We start from the raw sequence: 19,912 nt of genomic DNA on the forward strand, positions 1-19,912 counted from the left end.
CGGTTTGGCGCCCGCCTTTGGCCCAGGGCGCGATCCTGGAGACCCGGGATCGAATCCCACATCAGGCTCCCAGTGCATGGAGCCTGCTTCTCCCTCCGCCTGTGTCTCTGCCTCTCTCTCTCTCTCTGTATGACTATCATAAATAAATAAATAAAAATAAAAAAAAAATGATTAAAAAAAATAATAATAAAAAAAAATAAAAGAAGAAAGGATTTTTATCTAGAATATAAAAAGAACTCTTACTAATCAATACGAGGATAAATAATCCAATAAAAATATGGGGAAAACATATGAATAGACATATAGTCAAAAAGGATGCACAGACAGCAAAGCACATGAAAAGATGCTCAGCGTTATTAGTCATTAGGGAAATACAAAATTTAAAAAAGAAAAAAAGGAAAGCCACAATGAAATAACACTATACACACAATAAAATGGGCCAATTTAAAGGGTCATCAAACCAAGTGAGTATTGGTGAGGATGTGGAGCAACTGGGACACCAGGAGACTGACGTGACGGTAAGGAAGTAAAATGGCAGTCACTTTGGAAACCAGTTTGGTAGTGATGTACACAGAGGACCCCGCCGTTCCACTCCCAGATTTTTACTCAAGAAAAATGAACAACTTGCACAAAATGTTTTTAACAGCTTTATTTCTAATAGCCAAAAACTGAAATCTCAAATGTTTATTTAAATTATGGTATATCCGCTTAGTGGGCTACCATTTAGCAATTAACAAAGAAATCAGTGATACACGCAGGGATGAGTCTCCAAATAATTACGATGAGTGAAAGAAGACAAAAAGTATTCACGTGGTAGGATTCCACTTTTAGGTAATTACAGAAAATTCAAACTAACCTACAGTGACAAAGCTGATCAGTGATGGCCTGGGGCTGAGAAGAGTACAGAGGGATTCTAGAGAGCACCGGAAAGCTGGGGGGCGGGCCGAGAGGAGGGCTGCTCGCCATCCTGACTAGAGCGCTTCAGGGCTGTACACATCGGTCAGATTTCACCAAACTGGACACTTAATTTTCAAACGTCGTTCACCTTTTCACTCCTGTACTCCTCCAAGTGTACGATGCTGATTCCCAAAGGTTAAATGACACACGATGGTGTCACGGCTCATACAGCTAATAGAGTGTGTGCTCACGCATTCTTCTAAGATTTTATCTTCCCAGTCAGGTGACTACGGATGTAAACAGCGGTGCGCCAGAGCAGGACCGCACCAGCTCACAAGTGCCAACGGTGCTTTTATTCCCAACTCTGGTTAGACGTGTTCTACTGAGAGTTTGCACCTCGGCCACGGTGAAAGTATTTACGCCACGGAAACTGGCAAATGCTACCCAAATCAGGGCTTCCTTTGGGACGGCTGGTGGGTAAACGTTTACCAGCCCAACGTACATAAAAACGAGGTTCACTGGAATTCTTTGATTTTTAATTCTGCAAAAGGATTCTGAAAACAATTAGCCTAAAAACTTGCCTTTATCAAGCTAGAAAGTCTTGCCAGGGAGAAAAGCAAAAAGAAGAAGATTTTCAGACACTCATCCCATCAAGAAAACCTTTTGCAGAGAACCATCTTTAGTTGCCTTGACCAAATGACACTGGACAGTCCCCCACGGGACTCACTGTTGACACAGCCTCTCACTACGACCTGGAGGGTCTGGGCGTGATTCTGCATCCGAGGAGCCCCCTGGCTGCCAGGAGGACTCGGGCTGCCATCTCCTCTAGCAAACACCAAGGGTCCATCGCCTTGCTTCCCGTATCTGCTCACAGACTAAAAATGTAATCCTGCTCAAAAAAGAGGAGCACCAGACCAAGTTTCTACATGATAGACTCCAACTCCAGCCAAGAGAGAAGAGGTGTGTGACACAAGCTGTATTTGTACCAGGCGAATCACCTGGACACCAAGGCCTGATACTTCTACCAACTACTGGGAGGCAACTTAGCATGGGAGGTAGCCCCTCTTCCTTCTGCTCTCAATGCCAGCCTGAGTCCTTTTTAACTGTGTAATATGGTGTGAAAAATACACGTGCTGATGCTCCATCATCTCATTAGAGAATTCTCAGGTAGGGAAAAATGCTGAAATTTAAATTAAAAAAAAAAAAAGATCTCTTTAATTAATTCAGCAGGGAGATGATCACATTGCAGAAACAGATCATCCTATTTCATGACATGTTAGGAAAATAAACCTCAGGGCTTTTTCGCCTCCACTGCATAGAGGTCTGATCGCTTCTGGCTAAAAATGGGGATTTGCTGGCGTATTTCAGCCAACTTCTTCAGGTCTGTGAAAACAGGAAAGTGTACCATTAATAAGATGTAACTCCTCACTACCCAATGAGAATTTCCTCCCCAAATAGCATAAAAACCACCAGAATCTCAGCAATAGTAACCTCAGGCTTGTCCAGGGGCACAGGTGGCCTGGCACCGCCCCAGGAGTCATTCAAACGAAACCCAGAAAACTCACGCTGAGTGCCAGCCCCCGGGGTTTGGCCAGAGACCCAAAGATAAATGAGAAGGTGGCACAAGGGCGCCCCTCCAGGTGACAGCAGCTTCACAGCTACTCAATCGCCTCAGACCGGCGGGGACACCGGGGACCTGAGCTGTGCCATGGCGAATCTTACCTATGTCTGAATACACGACTGTCTCCTCGGCGCCAGCTTTGGCAACAACCTCCCCCCTGCAAGAGATTCGGGAGGGTGTGACATGAGTGGGCTGCCAGCCTCGGGGGTGTCAAGATCCCTGGTCTCTCCCACCTCGCAGGCCACAGGGGAAGGATCGGGAGCTGAAGATAAGGGGGGCGCACAGGTTCCTGCTCTACCGTTTAGGGAGCTGTGTGGCCGTGTGGCAAGCCAGCTGCCACCTCCATTCCCTACCTACGAGGTAGAAATGAGAGCTGTGAGACTCAGAGGATTGCGGAGTAAGCTTTGTAAACTGCCAACTGCTGGGAGACGGCAGTTATTCCGCGATTATAAGCCTCCAGGAACAGAGCTGCCGAGCCTCCTAGAACCAAGGGGAGCTCCGTCCCGTCCCTTCGTGAGTGCGTCAGGAGGACCGATTCAGGAGGGTCCGGGCCTCCAGGCCTCAAGGCTGAGGCCGGTGCTGCCGGGACTGCCTGCCTCGTCCTGTGCTGCCTGGGGATCTAGGCTATTGGCTTTCTGTTTTTGCAGGAAAGAAGTGGTGGAAACCACACCCCAACGGAGAGGAACCCCACACGTAGCAATAGCAACACTCCCTCCTGAGTCTGCAGAAAGGCTGACCTGGAAACCTTCCGGTTCCAAGTCTCTTGGCCCGAAGCAGAACTTCCAAGACAGCCTAGCAAAACGAAATTCCCCCAAAGCACAAAATAAATAAACTGACCTAACAAACGGTCTGACGTAGTAACTGGTTCTGCCTCCCGGGCGGCCACAGACAAGTCTCTGGCACAAATGACCTACAGACATGATCATTAACACCATTTAACCGAGTTCTTTTTTATTCTTTTCTAGTTCTTCCCCATTTGCCCTGAAATGAAAGCTCTCTGGGTTAACCCCAGGACCCGTCCTAATGTTGATATAAGGCAGAGGCCTCCAAATCCCAAAGACAGAATACTGAAAAGGAAGAAATAAAGATAGATCTCGAACAACTACCTCGTGCCGGAAGCAGCTGGCCTGAGGAGTAACAAGCTGCCAGTGCCTCCCAAACCCTCATGTGCAGGAGGCTCCCTGGCCATCCCTTCTCAGGCCGTCCCCTATCACACACTTTAATCTTTGGGTCCTATAAAATCACATGAGAGAGAACTTCAGGGACCCCACAGTGAAACATAACCCTTCTCAGCCTCATTACTGGTGTATTTACCTTCAAACTACAGCAATACACACCAGTGTGCTGGTGAGTGTATAATCACACAAACGCGTGAGAAGCAGTATGGAATAAATCCAAGTCCTGAAGTCAAAAGTCCAGAATCTAAACACCAGTCTTAGCTGCTCTGTCCCATGAACTTCAATGCTACCATCTAGAAACTGAGCTTAATACAGGAAAAGTCTCTAGGAGGTCACCCGGAGAGCATGGGTGTGAAAGTGCCATGAAAACTGCACAAACACAGACCATGAGCTACCACAGTAACAAGTGACTGGCCATGTGGCTGGGCACACACTATTTTTTTTTTTTTTTTAGTAACGTAGCGTGTTTTGTTTTACAATGAAGATTTCAAAAAACAAACAAACCACCAGAAGCAAAGTTAAAAGAGAACCTGGGGAAAATATTTACATTTCATATTATGAACAAAGGAATTGTCCCCAAACATAAAGATTACCTTCTACAAACTGCTAAAAATACCAACAACCCAGTAAGAAAATGAAGGCACAGTTCCCATCACAGGAAATACATCTAGGCCTTCAAAACCCAAAAGCAGTTTGGTCTTGCTCCTACAAAGATAAAGGAAGAGTACTTAGCGTCCCTTGGCTTCACTAGCACAATGCTCTTCCGTCTGGCAGAGGACAAGCCCATTTCCCTTAAATGAACTCACCCTCCTCCACCCTCTATTCAGTATTAGGGAGCAAAATCCTCACCCGGTAACTAATTCCTGCTCTAGGGCCAGCCACAGAGCCTCAGTTTTAACTAAAAGCCAAGGGTCTGGGAGCCCTTTGAACTGAAATCGCCCAACCATCCCTGCTGCCTGGTCTCCCCCACGTGACCCAAGTCCAACGGACCACAGAAGGCGCTCAGAAACTTGGACGAGGGCTGGGGCCAAAGGCTCAATCGGCACAGCAGGACCTTCTTTCTCACATGGCTTTCAAGCGGAAGCATCTCTCACTGACAAGGTAAAGACGTGGAAGGCACTGGGGGGGCGGGGCAGGGCTGGGCGAGAATCAGAAAACCCACCCTCCCAAGTGCAATCTCTCTCAAGCTCCCACGCAGCCTGTCCCCGCGTGGCCAACTCACCAAGGACTCACAACAGTGCTGTGTCCCCAGGCAACGTAGGAGGCCTGCTCATCCCGGGCAGGAGATGCTGTGGCCACATACAGCTGGTTATCAACAGCCCTGTTGTCAACGACAAAAGAGAGGCCATTCATACGTTATAGACTGGCGGCATTTTTCTATCCCAAATGTACAGATTCTTCTTTTAAAAACTGGGACGGGACAGGCCGGCTGAGATGTGGAAGAAAACAGCAAAGCCATGAAACCTTCTCTTCAAAAAGTATCTTAGTGCATAAACCACTTATCAAATGGAGGTGATTTTGCCCCCTGGGGACATCTGCCAATGTCCGAAGACATGGACTTTGACTCTCTGCCACTCGTGATAGGGGGCTGCTATTGGCATCTAGCAGGTGGAGGCCAAGGATGCTGCAAAACATCCTACAATGTACAGGACAGTCCCCACAATAAAGAATGATCTAGTCCAAAGTGTCAATACCACCACAGTTGAGACCCTGGCCTGAGCCAACCTTGCTGACCCTGCCAGCAAGTCAAGGTGGCCAGAGAGAACGGACTAGCCTTGGTGGGGCCATAAGCCTGGCAGGGCTACCTGGAACTTCCCCACAGGGGCCCAAGTCCCATTATCCCAAATGAGGTAAGAATTCAGGTGGCAGCCTGGGTACATCAACTACCTCACCTGGGAGCTCTCCAGGCTTGCTCCAAGCCACCCAAGCTTGGAGAAAGCAAGCTCCCTTGCTTTCTACAAGACCGCGTTAATGAACATGCACGGTACCGGATGCCCATCCCCATCCTCTACCCAGCACCAGCCAAACACCTCTGCTTCCTCCCCCAGTAAGAATCACCATCATTTTCAGAGGTGAGAAAAGTGGCTACATCGGGGTAGAGAAGGACAGGGTTGATGGAAGGAGCAAAAGGGAGAATTCTAGAGATCTGTTCCATGTTGACCTGGGTCACAGGTGAACACACATGTAAAACTTCACTGACCTACAGACTTAAAGTTGGTTACTTTTAAGTGATTATACCTCAATTAACAGAATTGTAAGGAAGGAAGCTAACATTTCTGACCAATATTCCATGGTTTTCAGCATACTTTACACAGACACACACAGTCACGCTCCTTCTCCCTTCAGGTTACATCCCCCTCTGGTTTCTGCCCTTCAGCACTCACCCTCCACCTTAGGGGAGGCAGGAAACAGCTACTCGGACATGCCAAAGACACTGTGCAATGCCTCAGGTTTACAGATTAGAAAAACAAGAGCCTCTAACAAGTGTCTTGTTAGAGCATTCCAGGGCTTGCAGAATGGGGTAAAGGATGGGGTGCGATAAGCGCCCCCATCTGAACGGCATCTGGTGATTCATCTTTTCCAATTGCATCTGGATGTCAAGACATGCTGAGTCAGGGGCAGCATTCTGCGTCAGGACAGTTGGGAATTCCACCGGACTGGAAATCTTTGCCCAGAACAACACAAAGACACTGGCAGGTATGCCCAAGATGCTTTCTTACCGGCCTCGTTGAAGCAGCTCCCAGTGGGCGGGTCCGGTGGTCATGTTAAAAGCTCCAGGATACACCAACAGCTGGCAGCCTTGGGAGAGAAAGGCCGGAGAGTGGGTGCAGGTTAACAACCCACACCACGCTAGCTCCCCATCTTGATCCTCACCCTGTGGGGACCAAACTCAACCTTCCCAAGCATAAAGAGGGCAGCCAAGCCGGACACTGTCAGGAGTATTCCGTCACGGCTCTGAACTCCTTTAGAGACACACACATGCTATACACAGACACACAAAAATAGTGGTAACGATGATCAAAACCACAGTATGTGACTTCACTTAAAAAAAAAAAAACATTCAAATTTCTCTCAGCACCACATTTTGTAATGCTTTTCAAATGAACTGAGGTTCAGAGTAGGTGCCCTAAAGCTTACTGGGAGAACTTGACAGATCTGCCACCCCGGAGCCACGCACACCTTTCCTGCTGAGCAGGCAGTCCAATGTTTGCACCCACCCCCTTTGCCAAGTGAAAGTCAGGGCCGGGTCAGAGCAGCCTGGACAGTCTGGCAGGGATGCTCACATTTGTGGGGCACCATACGAGGAACTACGTTCTCCTGCCCTAATTTCCACAACAGGCCTATGAGAAAACGGAGATCCACACTGCTCCAAAGATTAAATAATTCAAAGTATCACGTCTATTAACAGGGAGAGTAGAAACCAGAACTCAGATCTTCCGACATGGCTCAGTGTTCTTGCAGGACAACAGGACACTCCTCTGGGCCAAAATGTCACAGACTGCCGTTGTACTGTAGTCAACATCTAGGACTACTGGGTGTACCTCCATGACAGACACGGCAGACCACATCCTTACTTCCAGGGGGCTCCATGTGACTCTTTCCAAACATAGCACAAGAGAAGCTCAAAGAGTGGAGATTTCAGAACGTGCCTCCTGCCTTAGCTGCATGGCGTGTTGAACCACAACCTCTGAAAAACCATATTGTCCATGTGCAGCCAGAGTCTGAGCAACCAGATGGGAATGGAGAGATGAAGACCTCCTCTCCAAGGGTATTATGCTGAGTGAAATACGTCAATCGGAGAAGGACAAACATTATATGGTCTCATTTTGGGGGGGAATATAAATAATAGTGAAAGGGAATAAAGGGAAAAGGAGGAAAAATAAGTGGAAAATATCAGAATGGGAGACAGAACATGGAAGACTCCTAACTCTGGGAAACGAACTAGGGGTGGTGGAAGGGGAGGAGGGCGGGGGGTGGGGGTGACTGGGTGACGGGCACTGAGGGGGGCACTTGATGAGATGAGCACTGGGTGTTATTCTGTATGTTGGCAAATTGAACACCAATAAAAAATAAATTTATTATTAAAAAAAAAAAAGAAGACCTCCTCTCCAGTTTTTCTAAGGGCTCCGTTTACCCACAAAGACCAAGCCAGAACCAAATCTCGAAGCACCCACACCACACATCACACAGCTGCGGTGCTGGCCTCACCTCTCTGCGCGTAGATTTGCGCGAGCTCTGCAAAGCGCATGTCGTAGCAGATGCCGAGGCCCACCCTGCAGTAAGCTGTTTTTCAAACAGAAAAATGCACAAATGAAATGTTAACCTCTTGCAATATGGTGTGGCAGTAAAGCCTCCACCTAAGATCACAAAACTGATGGCAAGACATTCACACAAGGCCACGGATGGAGGAAAGGTATACGTTTATTCCTATTGGACTCTAGCTCATAAAGACACCATTTATCTCAGATTGGAAATGAGAAATTCATTCTACTTGAATGTGTCTCTTTGTGGGAGGTGTTCAATCACTGCCGAAGAGGTAAACTCTGGAAGCGATCATGCTACTAGCAGGCGGCGACCAAACAGTAGAGCAAAATCATGTCAGACCCTCAGCTCTTCATTCATCCAGCCCTTTCTAGACCTCTGACCATTCTCTGCCCTTCCTACTTGCGGCCTTGCAGTCAGGGTACGTAAGGAAGCTGGGGAAGGGACATAAGAGGGGAAAAAAAAAGAGGGAATACCTGATCTTCTTCTACTGATACTACTAAAATGTGGACGTGTCTGGTACTTACGAGTATCAAAGGTGGAGAAACTATCACCAGGAGTCAGTGTTTTAGATTCATGAAATGTAATTTTCCCAGGAATGTCAATGTCAAACAGATGGAGCTGCAGCACAAGTAATGAATTTGGTTACTTCCACTCCAGCAGGGCTCATGGCAATAGTAACACACCTCTCTCCGTGGGCAGCAACAGGGACGCTCGCGATCAACTATGCAGACAGCAACCCCACCTGTCCACAGCCCACCCCACAAGCTGACATCCCATCAAAATGAGTTCTATTATACAAAATGGGAAAATGGGGGATCCCTGGGTGGCGCAGCGGTTTGGCGCCTGCCTTTGGCCCAGGGCGCGATCCTGGAGACCCGGGATCGAATCCCACATCAGGCTCCCGGTGCATGGAGCCTGCTTCTCCCTCTGCCTGTGTCTCTGCCTCTCTCTCTTTCTCTCTGTATGACTATCATAAATAAAATAAAAAAAATAAATAAAACAAAACAAAAAAAAAATGGGAAAATGGTGCTGTAGGGCTTATGACACTTCTTTCCTAGGTGGGGTGTAACTGATGTCTAGGTTTCTTTTGGGAAGCAATTAACATGTTACTCTTTTACTCATTATAAATGCTAAATATTCCTCAGCCATCAGAAAGGACAAACACCCACCATTTGCTTCGATGTGGATGGAACTGGAGGGTATGATAATGAGTGAAGTAAGTCAATCGGAGAAGGACAAACATTATACAGTTTCATTCACGTGGGGAATATAAGAAATACTGAAAGGGATCATAGGAGAAAGGAGGGAAAATGAGTAGGAAAAATTAGAGAGGGTGACAGACCATGAGAGAATCCTAACTGTGGGAAACACACAAGGGGTAGTGGAAGGGGAGGTGGGCAGGGGGATGGGGTGACTGGGTGATGGGCACTGAGGGGGGCACCTGACAGAATGAGCACTGGATGTCATGCTGTATGTTGGCAAATTGAACTTCAATAAAAAAATATACATATTAAAAAATAATAAAGGCATTAGAACATAAAAAAATGCTAAATGAAGTCTTCACAGAATCATAAACTGAAACATTGGCAGGAGATACAGAAAGTGGGTAAGCAATTAAAAATAGGTAAAATTTTCCAAACTAAATGCAGCAATATATAAGAGTAACATCACTTCAAAATTGGATTTATTTAAGGAAAGCCAATGTTTAACATTAGGAAACCAACCAATGTAATTTACCGCATTCACAAAATAAAGGAGAAAAGTCATATAATCAACCTAAGAGGTGAATACGCATTTGGTAAATCTCTACATCCATTCTTTTTTTTATTATTTTTTTATTTATTCATAGAGACAGAGAGAGAGGCAGAGGCAGAGGGAGAAGCAGGCTCCATGCAGGAAGCTCGACGTGGGACTGGATCCCGGGTCCCCAGGATCATGCCCTGGACCGAAGGCGGCGCTAAACCGTTGAGCCACGCGGGCTGCCCTCTACAGCCATTCTTAATTTAAAAACAAAAGAAAAAAACTCTTCTGGTAAGGGAACTCCCTTAATCTGACAGAGTATGTGGGGGTGCGAGGGAGGAAGGAACATCATATTTGATGGTGAAATATTAAACCTTTTCATTCTGAGATCAAGAACCAACAAGGACACCGGATACACCTTTGAGTTGGAAGCAAGGTCCCAGTTGTTGCTAGGAGTGATGGTGAAAATACCTATTATCATGTTGGCCCAAAGAACCAGAGGACAGAGTTTCACAGCAGCTGGAAATTGAAAGAGAAATCCTGAAAAGAAGAAGTCCAATGAGAAAAGCCCTAAATTCTGCATATAAAAATCTATCCAAATCTCTGGCTAAGTAGTGAATTAAAGATGATAGGCCTGACTCCAAGCAGCCCAGCTAAAGCCAAACAACTTTAGATAGAACAGAGCAGCTGAAGCTGCTGCCCACCTCACAAAGGAAAGAGTATGGTGTTTGAGTACAACCAAGCAACTACTCACTAAAAAAAAATACAAAATTTTTCAGAGTAATAGAAGCTAGAATCTCAACATATAATCCAATATGCGATCCAAAATTACTACACAAAGAAACAAGAAAATGTTACCCAACTTTAAACAAAAGACAATCAAGGAAGCAAGACTCAGATATGATCATTACAAAAAAGTAGCTATTGAAACTAAGCTCAAAGGTATAAAGAAAAAATATGCTTTTAATGATGGGCATATAGGAAATGCCAGTAGAAAAATAAAAGTTTATCTGAAATTTTAAAAGATTTCACTGGATTGGCATACAGAAGACTGGGGCTTACAGAAAAACGATTCTGTGAATTTGAAAATGGATCAATGGAAAGTGTCCACACTGAACAAGAGAAAGAAAAAAGGGAAAAACAAAACAAACCTGAGTCTTGGGGACCTGGGCTGGTGGAACGGTATAAAAATTGAAGTCCAATAAGACAATGGAACAGAAAAATATTTATCAAGACAATGCCCCCAATATAATGAAAGAGTTAAATTTACAGATTAAAAAAAGCACAAAGCAGGACAAATATAAAGAAAATCGTATCTAGACAGGTGCAGAGTCAAAACAGTGAGAACTATAAAGATTATGAAAAAATATTTGTAGAAAAAAACATGAATTACATACAGGATTTCAATACAAATCACTTCTTACCAGAAAATTTTTTTTAAAAGGCTAGAAACTGAGAAACATGGCTCAAATTGCTAGGAAACAAAAGAAAACTATCAACCCAGAATTCTATTCCACCAAAATTATCTTTCAAGAATGAAGACAAAATATATATTCATAAATGAAAACTAAGAGAATTCCTATCTAGCACATCATCACTACAGAAATTCTAAAGAAGATCTTTCTGTCTGAAGGCAAATATACCAGGGAGAACTATGCTCCTTAGAAAGAAAAATACCAAAAAAGTAAACACCGATAAACAAAATATTTTTATCTTAATTTCTTTAAAATGCATAGGATCACTCAAAAATTTAGTGTTTTGTGGGGGATTAATAATATATTAGATGCAACATGTAAGACAACAATAACAGAGAAAATAAGGTGGGGAAGGAAAGGGTCCTATTCAACTGTGAAGTTCTTAAATTTCATATGAAGAAGTATAACATTAATTCTAAGCAGACTGTGAAAACATAGGGTGCATGTTGTAATCCCTGGGCAACAACTTAAAAAAAAGCAAAGAGGTATAACTAAAAGCCAACATAAATTAAAATGAATTCTAAAAAATACATTTAATACTAAGCCAAGAGAATGCAGGAAAGCGGAACAAAGGAAAAAAAAAAAACAGTAAAATGTCTAAGGCCTAAATCTAACCATATCAATAATTACGTTAAATATAAGTGGAGTGCACACACCAGCTAGAAGGCCGAGATTATCAGAATGAAGACAACTGTAAGAGCCAACTGCAGGCTGCCTACAGGAGAATCATTTTATTTTTTAAAGATGTATGTATGTATGTATGTATGTATGTATGTATTTATGATAGGCAGAGAGAGAGAAAGAGAGAGAGAGAGAGAGAGAGGGGCAGAGACACAGGAGGAGGGAGAAGCAGGCTCCATGCCGGAGCCCGACGCGGGCTCAATCCTGGGACTCCAAGATCGCGCCCTGGGCCAAAGGCAGGCGCTAAACCGCTGAGCCACCCAGGGATCTCCCAGGAGAATCATTTTAAATACAAAGGCACATGTTGAAAATAAGAATTAGAAGATGATGTATTTTACAACACTATGTATAAGAAGCCTGGAGTGACCATAGCAGAGATAATATAAACTTTAAGACAAAGAATATTATGAGAAAAAAAATGGATTTCATAATGCTACAAGGATCAATTTACCAGAAATATTTAACAATCCTCAATGTGTCTGCATTTACTATAGCTAGATTTCCACTCTCCTCAATGTGATCTCTATATTCAATGCAATTCTAACCAAAATTTTTATAGATTTTCTCCTTGCTGAAACTGATAGGCGAAGTTAAAACAAATTTTTTTAAGATTTTTTATTTATTTATTCATGAGAGACAGAGAGAGAGGCAGAGACCCAGGCAGAGGGAGAGCAGGCTCCATGCAGGGAGCCCGACCGTGGGACTCCATCCCGGACCCCAGGATCACGCCCTGAGCCGAAGGCAGACGCTCAACCACTGAGTCACCCAGGTGTCCCTAAGTCTAAAATTTATATCAAAATGTCAACACCCAAGACTGGACAAGTTGACGATAGCAATTAGTCTAATGCCCCATGTGTGTACAATATTATGAGAAGAACTAGGGAACTTTATGGCAAATTTTCAAGAAGTAATGAGATGTGCCACATTCTCTGCTTACCTTTCTGTACTTTACCAGTAAAGTTCCATCAGGCCCAAACACGGCACAAGTGTTATATAATTTCCCAGCATCCTCTTCAGGAATGGAACCTTTCATTGAGAGAACCACACAGGCAAAGAAAATATTCTGAATAAAGCATTCTTGTATATCACTGGACAAACACTTGATAAAGGGTCACCTGGGTCCAACACCAAAGTATACTAACTTCGAAGGGTTAATTATGGGTTGTTGGGTTTTTTTTATCTCGAGTAAGATCTTTCAGAGATAAACTCCAGAGTACAGATAAAACATAAGTCAGATACCAAAGAGAGGTTTCAAAAATAACCAAACTGTTTCTGGATTCTACTTTGATCTTGGGCTACGGTTAATCTTTAACACCAACAGGGAGGATTCACTGTGGCTCAGCTTAAATTCACCAGGTCCTGCGACAGAACTGTACCCAAAAAGTCCTCAAGGTGGAAATGTTAAGCTGGTCCTGCCATCACTGAATGTAGTTCCTGCATTTCTCTTTTTTTGCTTTGTCTTTTCTTCACCTCGTTCATTTCTAATTCTTAATATCACAGAGAATAGTCTTGCTATATTTATTAAACAGTTTTACTGTACTTTTGATTTAAGCAAAGAGAACATTTTAAAATGTATTTCAAAACATTTATAGAGCTACTTGATGTATGTAACCTCTTTGTGAAAAAAAAATTTCTTAACGTTGTATTAATAATGAAGACACTCCAATACAGTTTTTCTTTCCACATTTCCACCTGCCCGTGTATTCCCATTGCTTCTCCTGGGAAAATCGTTACCACTTTGGTGTGTCCTTATACGCTATTTACTATGTGCTACATTACACAAAAAATGTGCTACATTACTCACAAAAAAAAAATACCCGCAAAAATACACAACCTTCATTTGTGTGAGGGACTTATCTGAATGGGAGTACTTGTTCATGTCATATTGAACTCGCTTCTTCCATGTAACAGTGTGTCATAAACATTTTTCCACGTTACATAAAATCCACCTCATTTTTTTTAAGATTATTTATTTATTTGAGAGCACAGTGAGGGAGAGGGAGAAGCAACACCCCGCTGAGCAGAGGGCCCAATGTGGGTTCGATCCCAGGACCCCGAGTTCATAACCTCAGCCAAAGGAGCCCGGAGGCATCCCCACCTCATTCTTTTCAATGCCTAATTTACAGGGTTTGCAGGCCATTGTACCTTGAGGGTAGGAAGTTACCTCCAATGAGATACACGCTGCATTCCTTGGCTACCTCAGAAAGCTTCTGTGTGGATTCACCAGGAATTTTCTCAGCATATTCAGGAAAATATTTTGTGCCGTATGGAGAGTTAAAGCATTCCTAGGATAATGTTGGCAGAGAAAAAGGGGAAAAAAGAAACACGGAAATATCCAACCCGTTTTAAAGTTCTGCTTTAAGGAGGCACAGCGGCCTTCCCGAGCTCCGCTCTCCAAGGGGTTAACTGGGCCTGAAGCCAGCACCCCGGCGGCTCAGGGTGCTCGGGTGCTGGCGGGTCTACCTGGCCACCCGCCCCTTCCTGGGGGTCAGCAGGAGAACCTCGGTTCCCCACCTCGGCTCGCAGGCCCCGCCACAACTCGGCTTGATCACAGGGCTTTGGGTGTGAGAATGAAGCCACAGTGCAAAACTGTGTCAGCAACTGTGGAAGCAACAAGGCCTGTGTGTGGAAAACACAGAAGCTTCGAAAGCCAGAGGTTTCCCCGTGTGTAATTCGCTGTTTCCGAGCTCCCTCCCAGCTCCCTCGCTCTGATCCTGCGGGGCCCCACCTCCCCCAGAATACGTGCGTCCCCCACGGCTCCCACAGCAGCCTCTGACTCTGCTTCATTCATTTGCGGTCGGAGCGTGTGCAGCGGCGGCTGCGCCGGGACGGCGGCCCAGACAGGAGACAGGGCACCCGCAGGCCCAAGGCCTTTCACGCCGGCCCAGCAGGCGCAATCCAGGGGAGACCGGGCAGCAGGTGCAGGTGAGCCCACACCCGTGGCCGGAAGGCGGGCGGCTTCCCGGGAAGACCCTGCGCTGGCCCAGGTGCCTCCCCCTGGCCGCGCAGGTGACCCCGACCGCCTGGGGCCTAAAACACAAGGTGGCTCTGAAAATTCTCGTCCACCTCAGCAGGCCTTGGGGAGGGCGGCCCCGCCCGAAGGGGAGAGGCGGCCGGACGGTGTCTGCAGGTGGGCTCCCTGGGACCCTGCACCTGCCGACGCCAAGGCTGAAGCCACGGCCCGGAGCCAGCAGGCGCCCAGCGGCTCAGGCACTTGGGCCCGCAGGCTTCCTCCCAATGTTGGAGGCCTAGGGACAGTCCCGGCCGGGTCCTGCAAAGGCCTCGTGACGCCGGGCAAGGAGGTGAGGGTCCAAGGCACGGGCTCTCTTCCTCGGAGGAGTGTCCCCCCACAGCATCCTGAACACGGCCGATGACCCTCAGGGCGTCCTACCACCAAGGCCACCTTCCGCGGACGGGATGGCGACGGGATGACCCGCGCGGCCGCCGCCTCCACACTCACCGGCAGGGAAACTACTCTGGCTCCTTGTCTCGCCGCCTCCCGGACGAGGCCACAAGCGCGAGCGAGGTTTTCCGATTTGATGGAAGAAACCTGGAGCTGGATGAGGGCCAGGCGGAAAGCTGCGGGCGAACAGAGACCCGGGTGACCGGGGCCCGGCCGCCGAATCCGGGGTCCGCGCGGGCCTCGGGGGGCCTCCAGCACCGGGGCGCGGCGGGGGGCGGGGGCGGGGGCGGGGGCGGGGCGCTAACCAGCACCAGGTGTGAGTGCTGCGGGGGCCGGGACCCCCCTCCCCGCCTCCGCGGAGGGCGCAGGGCCAGCCTCTCCCGCAGCTCTAAGGACAAGCCGGAGTTTGAACATGAGATTAGCACTTACTGTTTGCTCCTGGGCTCAAGCTCCGATTCTGAATGGGACTCGGTGTGCTGCCCGGCTGCTGGGGGCCCCGGGGGGGGGGGGGGGGAGCCACGGCCTGCACCTGTGCGGGGTCACCGGCAGGGCCCCGGGGTGGGGGGGGCAGCCACGGCCTGCCCTGTGCGGGGTCACCGGCAGGGCCCGGGGGGGGGGGAGCCACGGCCTGCACCTGTGCGGGGTCACCGGCAGGGCCCGGGGGGGGGGGAGGGAGCCACGGCCTGCACCTGTGCGGGGTCACCGGCAGGGCCCCGGGGTGGGGGGGGCAGCCACGGCCTGCCCTGTGCGGGGTCACCGGCAGGGCCCGGGGTGGGGGGGCAGCCACGGCCTGCACCTGTGCGGGGTCACCGGCAGGGCCCGGGGGGGGGGAGGGAGCCACGGCCTGCACCTGTGCGGGGTCACACTCAGGGCCCCTAAGCCCCCGGGAGGTTTTGCTCTCACCCCACGAATAGTCCTGCGCCCCAAAGAGCACGGCAGTAAGTAGCAAAAAGAAAACAAAACAAACCACCCCGAGAGGCTGGCAGAGGCTGGGGAAGGAAGGGCGCGCAGCGACCCTCCCGCCGCCTGTGCGAGGGCTTCGCCAGCCCGCGCCCCCGCCCGTCGGCAGCCAGGGCCGTCGGGGGCTCTTTCGGGCCCACCGCCTCTAGGCCCATTTTACAGGTCGGGAAACTGAGGCTCCGAGGGAGTCAATGACCTGCTGACATGGGCTGGGCAAGCCCCTGATGCCCCAGGTCTCCAGACTAGGCGTCCGGGGCCTCCCGTGGAAGAACCTGGCAAAGGCCTGGGGACGAGCAGAGCTCGCACGTGCCCCGGGGCCGGTCCAGGAGCGGGACGGGGAGCGACGCGAAACCGAACCTCAGAGCTCAACGGCCAGATGCAGGGCGGGCGGTCCCGGTTTTTTGCTCAGAAGAGCGAGCTCTCCCCTGGGCGTGAGGGGTGCGACCCGGGCAAGGGCCGGTCCCTGGCCGCACGGCCCAAACCCAGGAACACAAACGCTCCACTCGCCGAGACGGGGTTCGAGCCGCAAATGCCGGGGGCCGATGCCTTTGCAAAACCCAAGCTCAAAAATCAACCTGAGGTGAAGCGCGCGACGGCGACCGCCCCGCCCCGCCCCGCACGGGCGCGCTTTCTAACGCGGAGCCCGGAGCCTCCGGGACGCTCGGGGCCGCCCCCCGGCGAGGAGCTTCCTGCAGCCCGGCGCCCGAGAGGCCGCAGCGGACGGGGGGCCCGGGAAGGCCCGCGGCACGGCGGGGACACGCGGCGGAGGCGAGGGCTGGGCCGGGGCCGCGCTACTCACTGGCCATCGCTCTCCCGCGGAGCAGCATGCGCGGCGCGGCCCGGCCCGGCGCAGACCCACCGACCGACGCGGCGCACGGCGGGGCGGGGCCGCGCGCAGGAGGGGGCGGGGCCGCACATCCGCGCACGCCGCGCCCCGGCCGCTGGCCCCGACCCATTGATCCCGCCCCGACCCGCTGGCCCCGCCCACCGACCCCGACGGCCCTGGCCCCGCCCATCCCCGCCCCGCCCACCGACCCCACTGCCCCTGGCCCCGCCCCGGCCCGCTGGTCCCGCCCACCCCACTGGCCCCGCCCCGCCCCACTGGCCCCGCCCACCCCACTGCCCCTGGCCCCGCCCGCCCGTGGAGCGCGGCCTGCGCGGGGACCGGCCTGCGGGCGGGGGCTCGGGCTCCGTGCGCGCAGGGCTGCGCCGCGGCCCCGCTCCCGAGGGTGAGGGTTAGGGGCTCCGGCCGCGGCGTCACGCGGAGGGGAAGGCGGGCACTTCATGCTCTTGTGCTCTTAACGGAAATACGCTAATACTGTTAGGACTTTTGCATTTACGTTCATTAGGGTGTCTTTTTGGTTTTTTTAAAGATAGATTTTATTTGAGAGCGAGCGCGTGGGACCAGGTGGAGGGGCGGGCAGGGGCAGGAGAAGCCGGCTCCCCCTGAGCAGGATTCCAGGCCCTGAGATCCTGACCTGAGCCAGAGGCAGAGGCTTAACGGATCGAGCCACCCAGGCGCCCAGTATTGCTTTTGGATTTTTGTGTTTCGTGTATTTGTGCCTTTTTGTCAGGTTTGGGGATCAAAAATCATAAAACGAATAAAAGCTTGCTATCCTTTTTTCTTTCTTGCCATTTTTTTTTTTAACGCTCTGGAATAGTTTATCAAAGTGGATCTAGTTTTTAAAAGGATACTCTAAAGACATTTTTGGAATAATTAAAGACATTTAAGTATGAACCAGATATTTGATGCTTTAATGAATTTGTGATTATGCCAATGTCTTTACTCTGAGAAGAAGCATGCTGAAGCATTTAGGGGTGAAGTCAGAATGTCTGGCTTAAAAATGTAGATTAAAGGAAAATATGTGAATATAGAGCAAATGTGGCAAATTTATTATGTCTAAGAGAATATATAGCTATTCATAGTACTGTTTTAATACTTTATTTTTATGTTTTAATACTTTATAAAAGTTTTAAACTCTAAAGCTTCAAATGATAAAATTTTCATAATAAAAAGCTGGGGGGAAATACCTAGCAATTATGGGTTTTTTTGAAGGTTTAGCAGACTAGCTGGACCTGGCTTTGTAGCAGGAAGATACTAACCTTTTAATTTCTGCTCTGCTTATTAGCTTATTGAGTCTTGAGTCAATATTGGCCACTTACAATCTGCAAAGTCACCCATTTCCTTTAGATTTGCAAGGTCACTGGCACGAAGTTGTATCTGACAGGGGTACCAAACATCGCTGGACCTGCTAGTAGAACACCCTGGGGGAGCTGCCCAGTAGCAGTGGGTCATAAGCCTCCAACTCATATGTCAGGCTGGAGGCTGAGTCATCAGCAATTTAAACTAAGACACAGCTCTGAGCATGGAGGACAACTTGCGAGGGGACCGTGAAAGGCCCAGCATTAGAAGGGCCTGGGAAACCAGGGAGCGAGCCACCCGAGGGGTGGGAGAACCAGGAGTGACAAACAAGGCCAGGAGTCTGTGGGCGCTGCGCTCCCCACATCATGTGCAGGGAAGGTAGTGCCTCGGCTTTTAGAGAAGGAACAGTAAGAAATATGAAAACTGGTTTTGCGCTTTCCTTTAGAACTTTCTGGGCATAATGGAAAAGCTAGTCGCTGGGTTCCAGTTCTGGCTCCACCACCGATGCCATCAATGCGAAAGCAAATCACTTCCTTCTCAGGACCTTCCATAACCTGTAGCACAAAAAGAACTCAGAGGTGGAGACAGGCTGGAGGACTCCCTGGCCGTCCTCCCTGTCGCCCCACTCTCCACCCTAGAACCGCAGCAGCTGCGCCTCGGGTTCCTGCATTCCCTTTCCCCCCGACCCTCGGAAAGGAATGAGACTACAACCACCACACTACATGGACCCCCGAAGCCCGGGGCAAAGCCCGGTGCCCGAGTGACCTCCCCTAGGCTGGGGACTGGTCAGGTTCTAGTTTTATTTGAGGTACTTTGCCAGCAACTCCGGTGGGTAAGTCATCCCTATTTCCGTGTCTAGACATCAGTTCAAATTCAACCAGCCGGGGATCCCGGCTGGCTCGGCAGTTTGGCGCCTGCCTTCGGCCCAGGGTGTGATCCTGGAGTCCCGGGATCGAGTCCCACGTCGGGCTCCCTGCATGGAGCCTGCTTCTCCCTCTGCCTGTGTCTCTGCCTCCCTCTCTCTCTCTCATGAATAAACAAAAAATTTAAAAAAAATTCAACCAGCCAAAATTAACTTTATCACCCCTGAAGGAGCTTCTCCCTCCCAACTTTTGTTCTTCCATACAGGCACCACCATTTGTGCTGTTTCCCAGTTCTCCTGGTTCCCCACACCCTCCCCTCAAAAACCGAATCACTTCTGTATTTTTCAAGTGTTTTATCCTGCACCTCTGGTAAGGACAAGGCCCTTCTGACTCTTCTAAAGAGCCCCCCTTGGTTGCTGCCTCCTTTTCTATCCCTGTGACCACCATTCACGGCTAGACCTTCCTCACTTGAGGAACAAGCAGCAGCTGAGGGCAACTGCTTCAGGCAACCTAACTGGTCTCTTTTCCCTAAGCATCTTATCCTCCACTCAATCTTCATAGTACTAGGGAAGTTTGGGGGCGGGGGGGAACAGAAGTTCAATTTTGGGGGTGAGATACACAAATGAGTAACAGGTGTCAGAGATGGAGGGCTGAAAATCAGAACTGGAATCATCTCCACCATAAT

At 49.2% G+C, this 19,912-nt stretch overlaps 1 protein-coding gene across 2 annotated transcripts; it reads right to left on the reverse strand.

Annotated features, from left to right (window-relative positions):
• Nucleotides 1-634: 634 nt before the first annotated feature.
• NIT2 (nitrilase family member 2) lies at nt 635-17,175 on the reverse strand. Of its 2 annotated transcripts, none has more exons than XM_041746472.1 (10): nt 17,021-17,175; nt 15,319-15,437; nt 14,023-14,143; nt 12,796-12,884; nt 8,487-8,580; nt 7,906-7,980; nt 6,417-6,495; nt 4,919-5,017; nt 2,620-2,675; nt 635-2,280 (listed from the first exon to the last, which is right to left on the reverse strand). In XM_041746472.1, the coding sequence occupies exons 1-10, from the start codon at nt 17,046-17,048 to the stop codon at nt 2,189-2,191; spliced, it is 852 nt and encodes a 283-aa protein (XP_041602406.1). In that variant the 5' UTR covers nt 17,049-17,175; the 3' UTR covers nt 635-2,188. The 2 variants fall into 2 exon arrangements, with proteins under 2 accessions (XP_041602406.1, XP_041602398.1); XM_041746464.1 differs by lacking the exons at nt 15,319-15,437; nt 17,021-17,175 and adding exons at nt 14,373-14,459; nt 14,587-15,282.
• Between the last annotated feature and the right edge of the window lie 2,737 nt (nt 17,176-19,912).

Source organism: Vulpes lagopus, chromosome 1, assembly GCF_018345385.1.
Source record: "Vulpes lagopus strain Blue_001 chromosome 1, ASM1834538v1, whole genome shotgun sequence".
NCBI lineage: Eukaryota > Metazoa > Chordata > Mammalia > Carnivora > Canidae > Vulpes > Vulpes lagopus.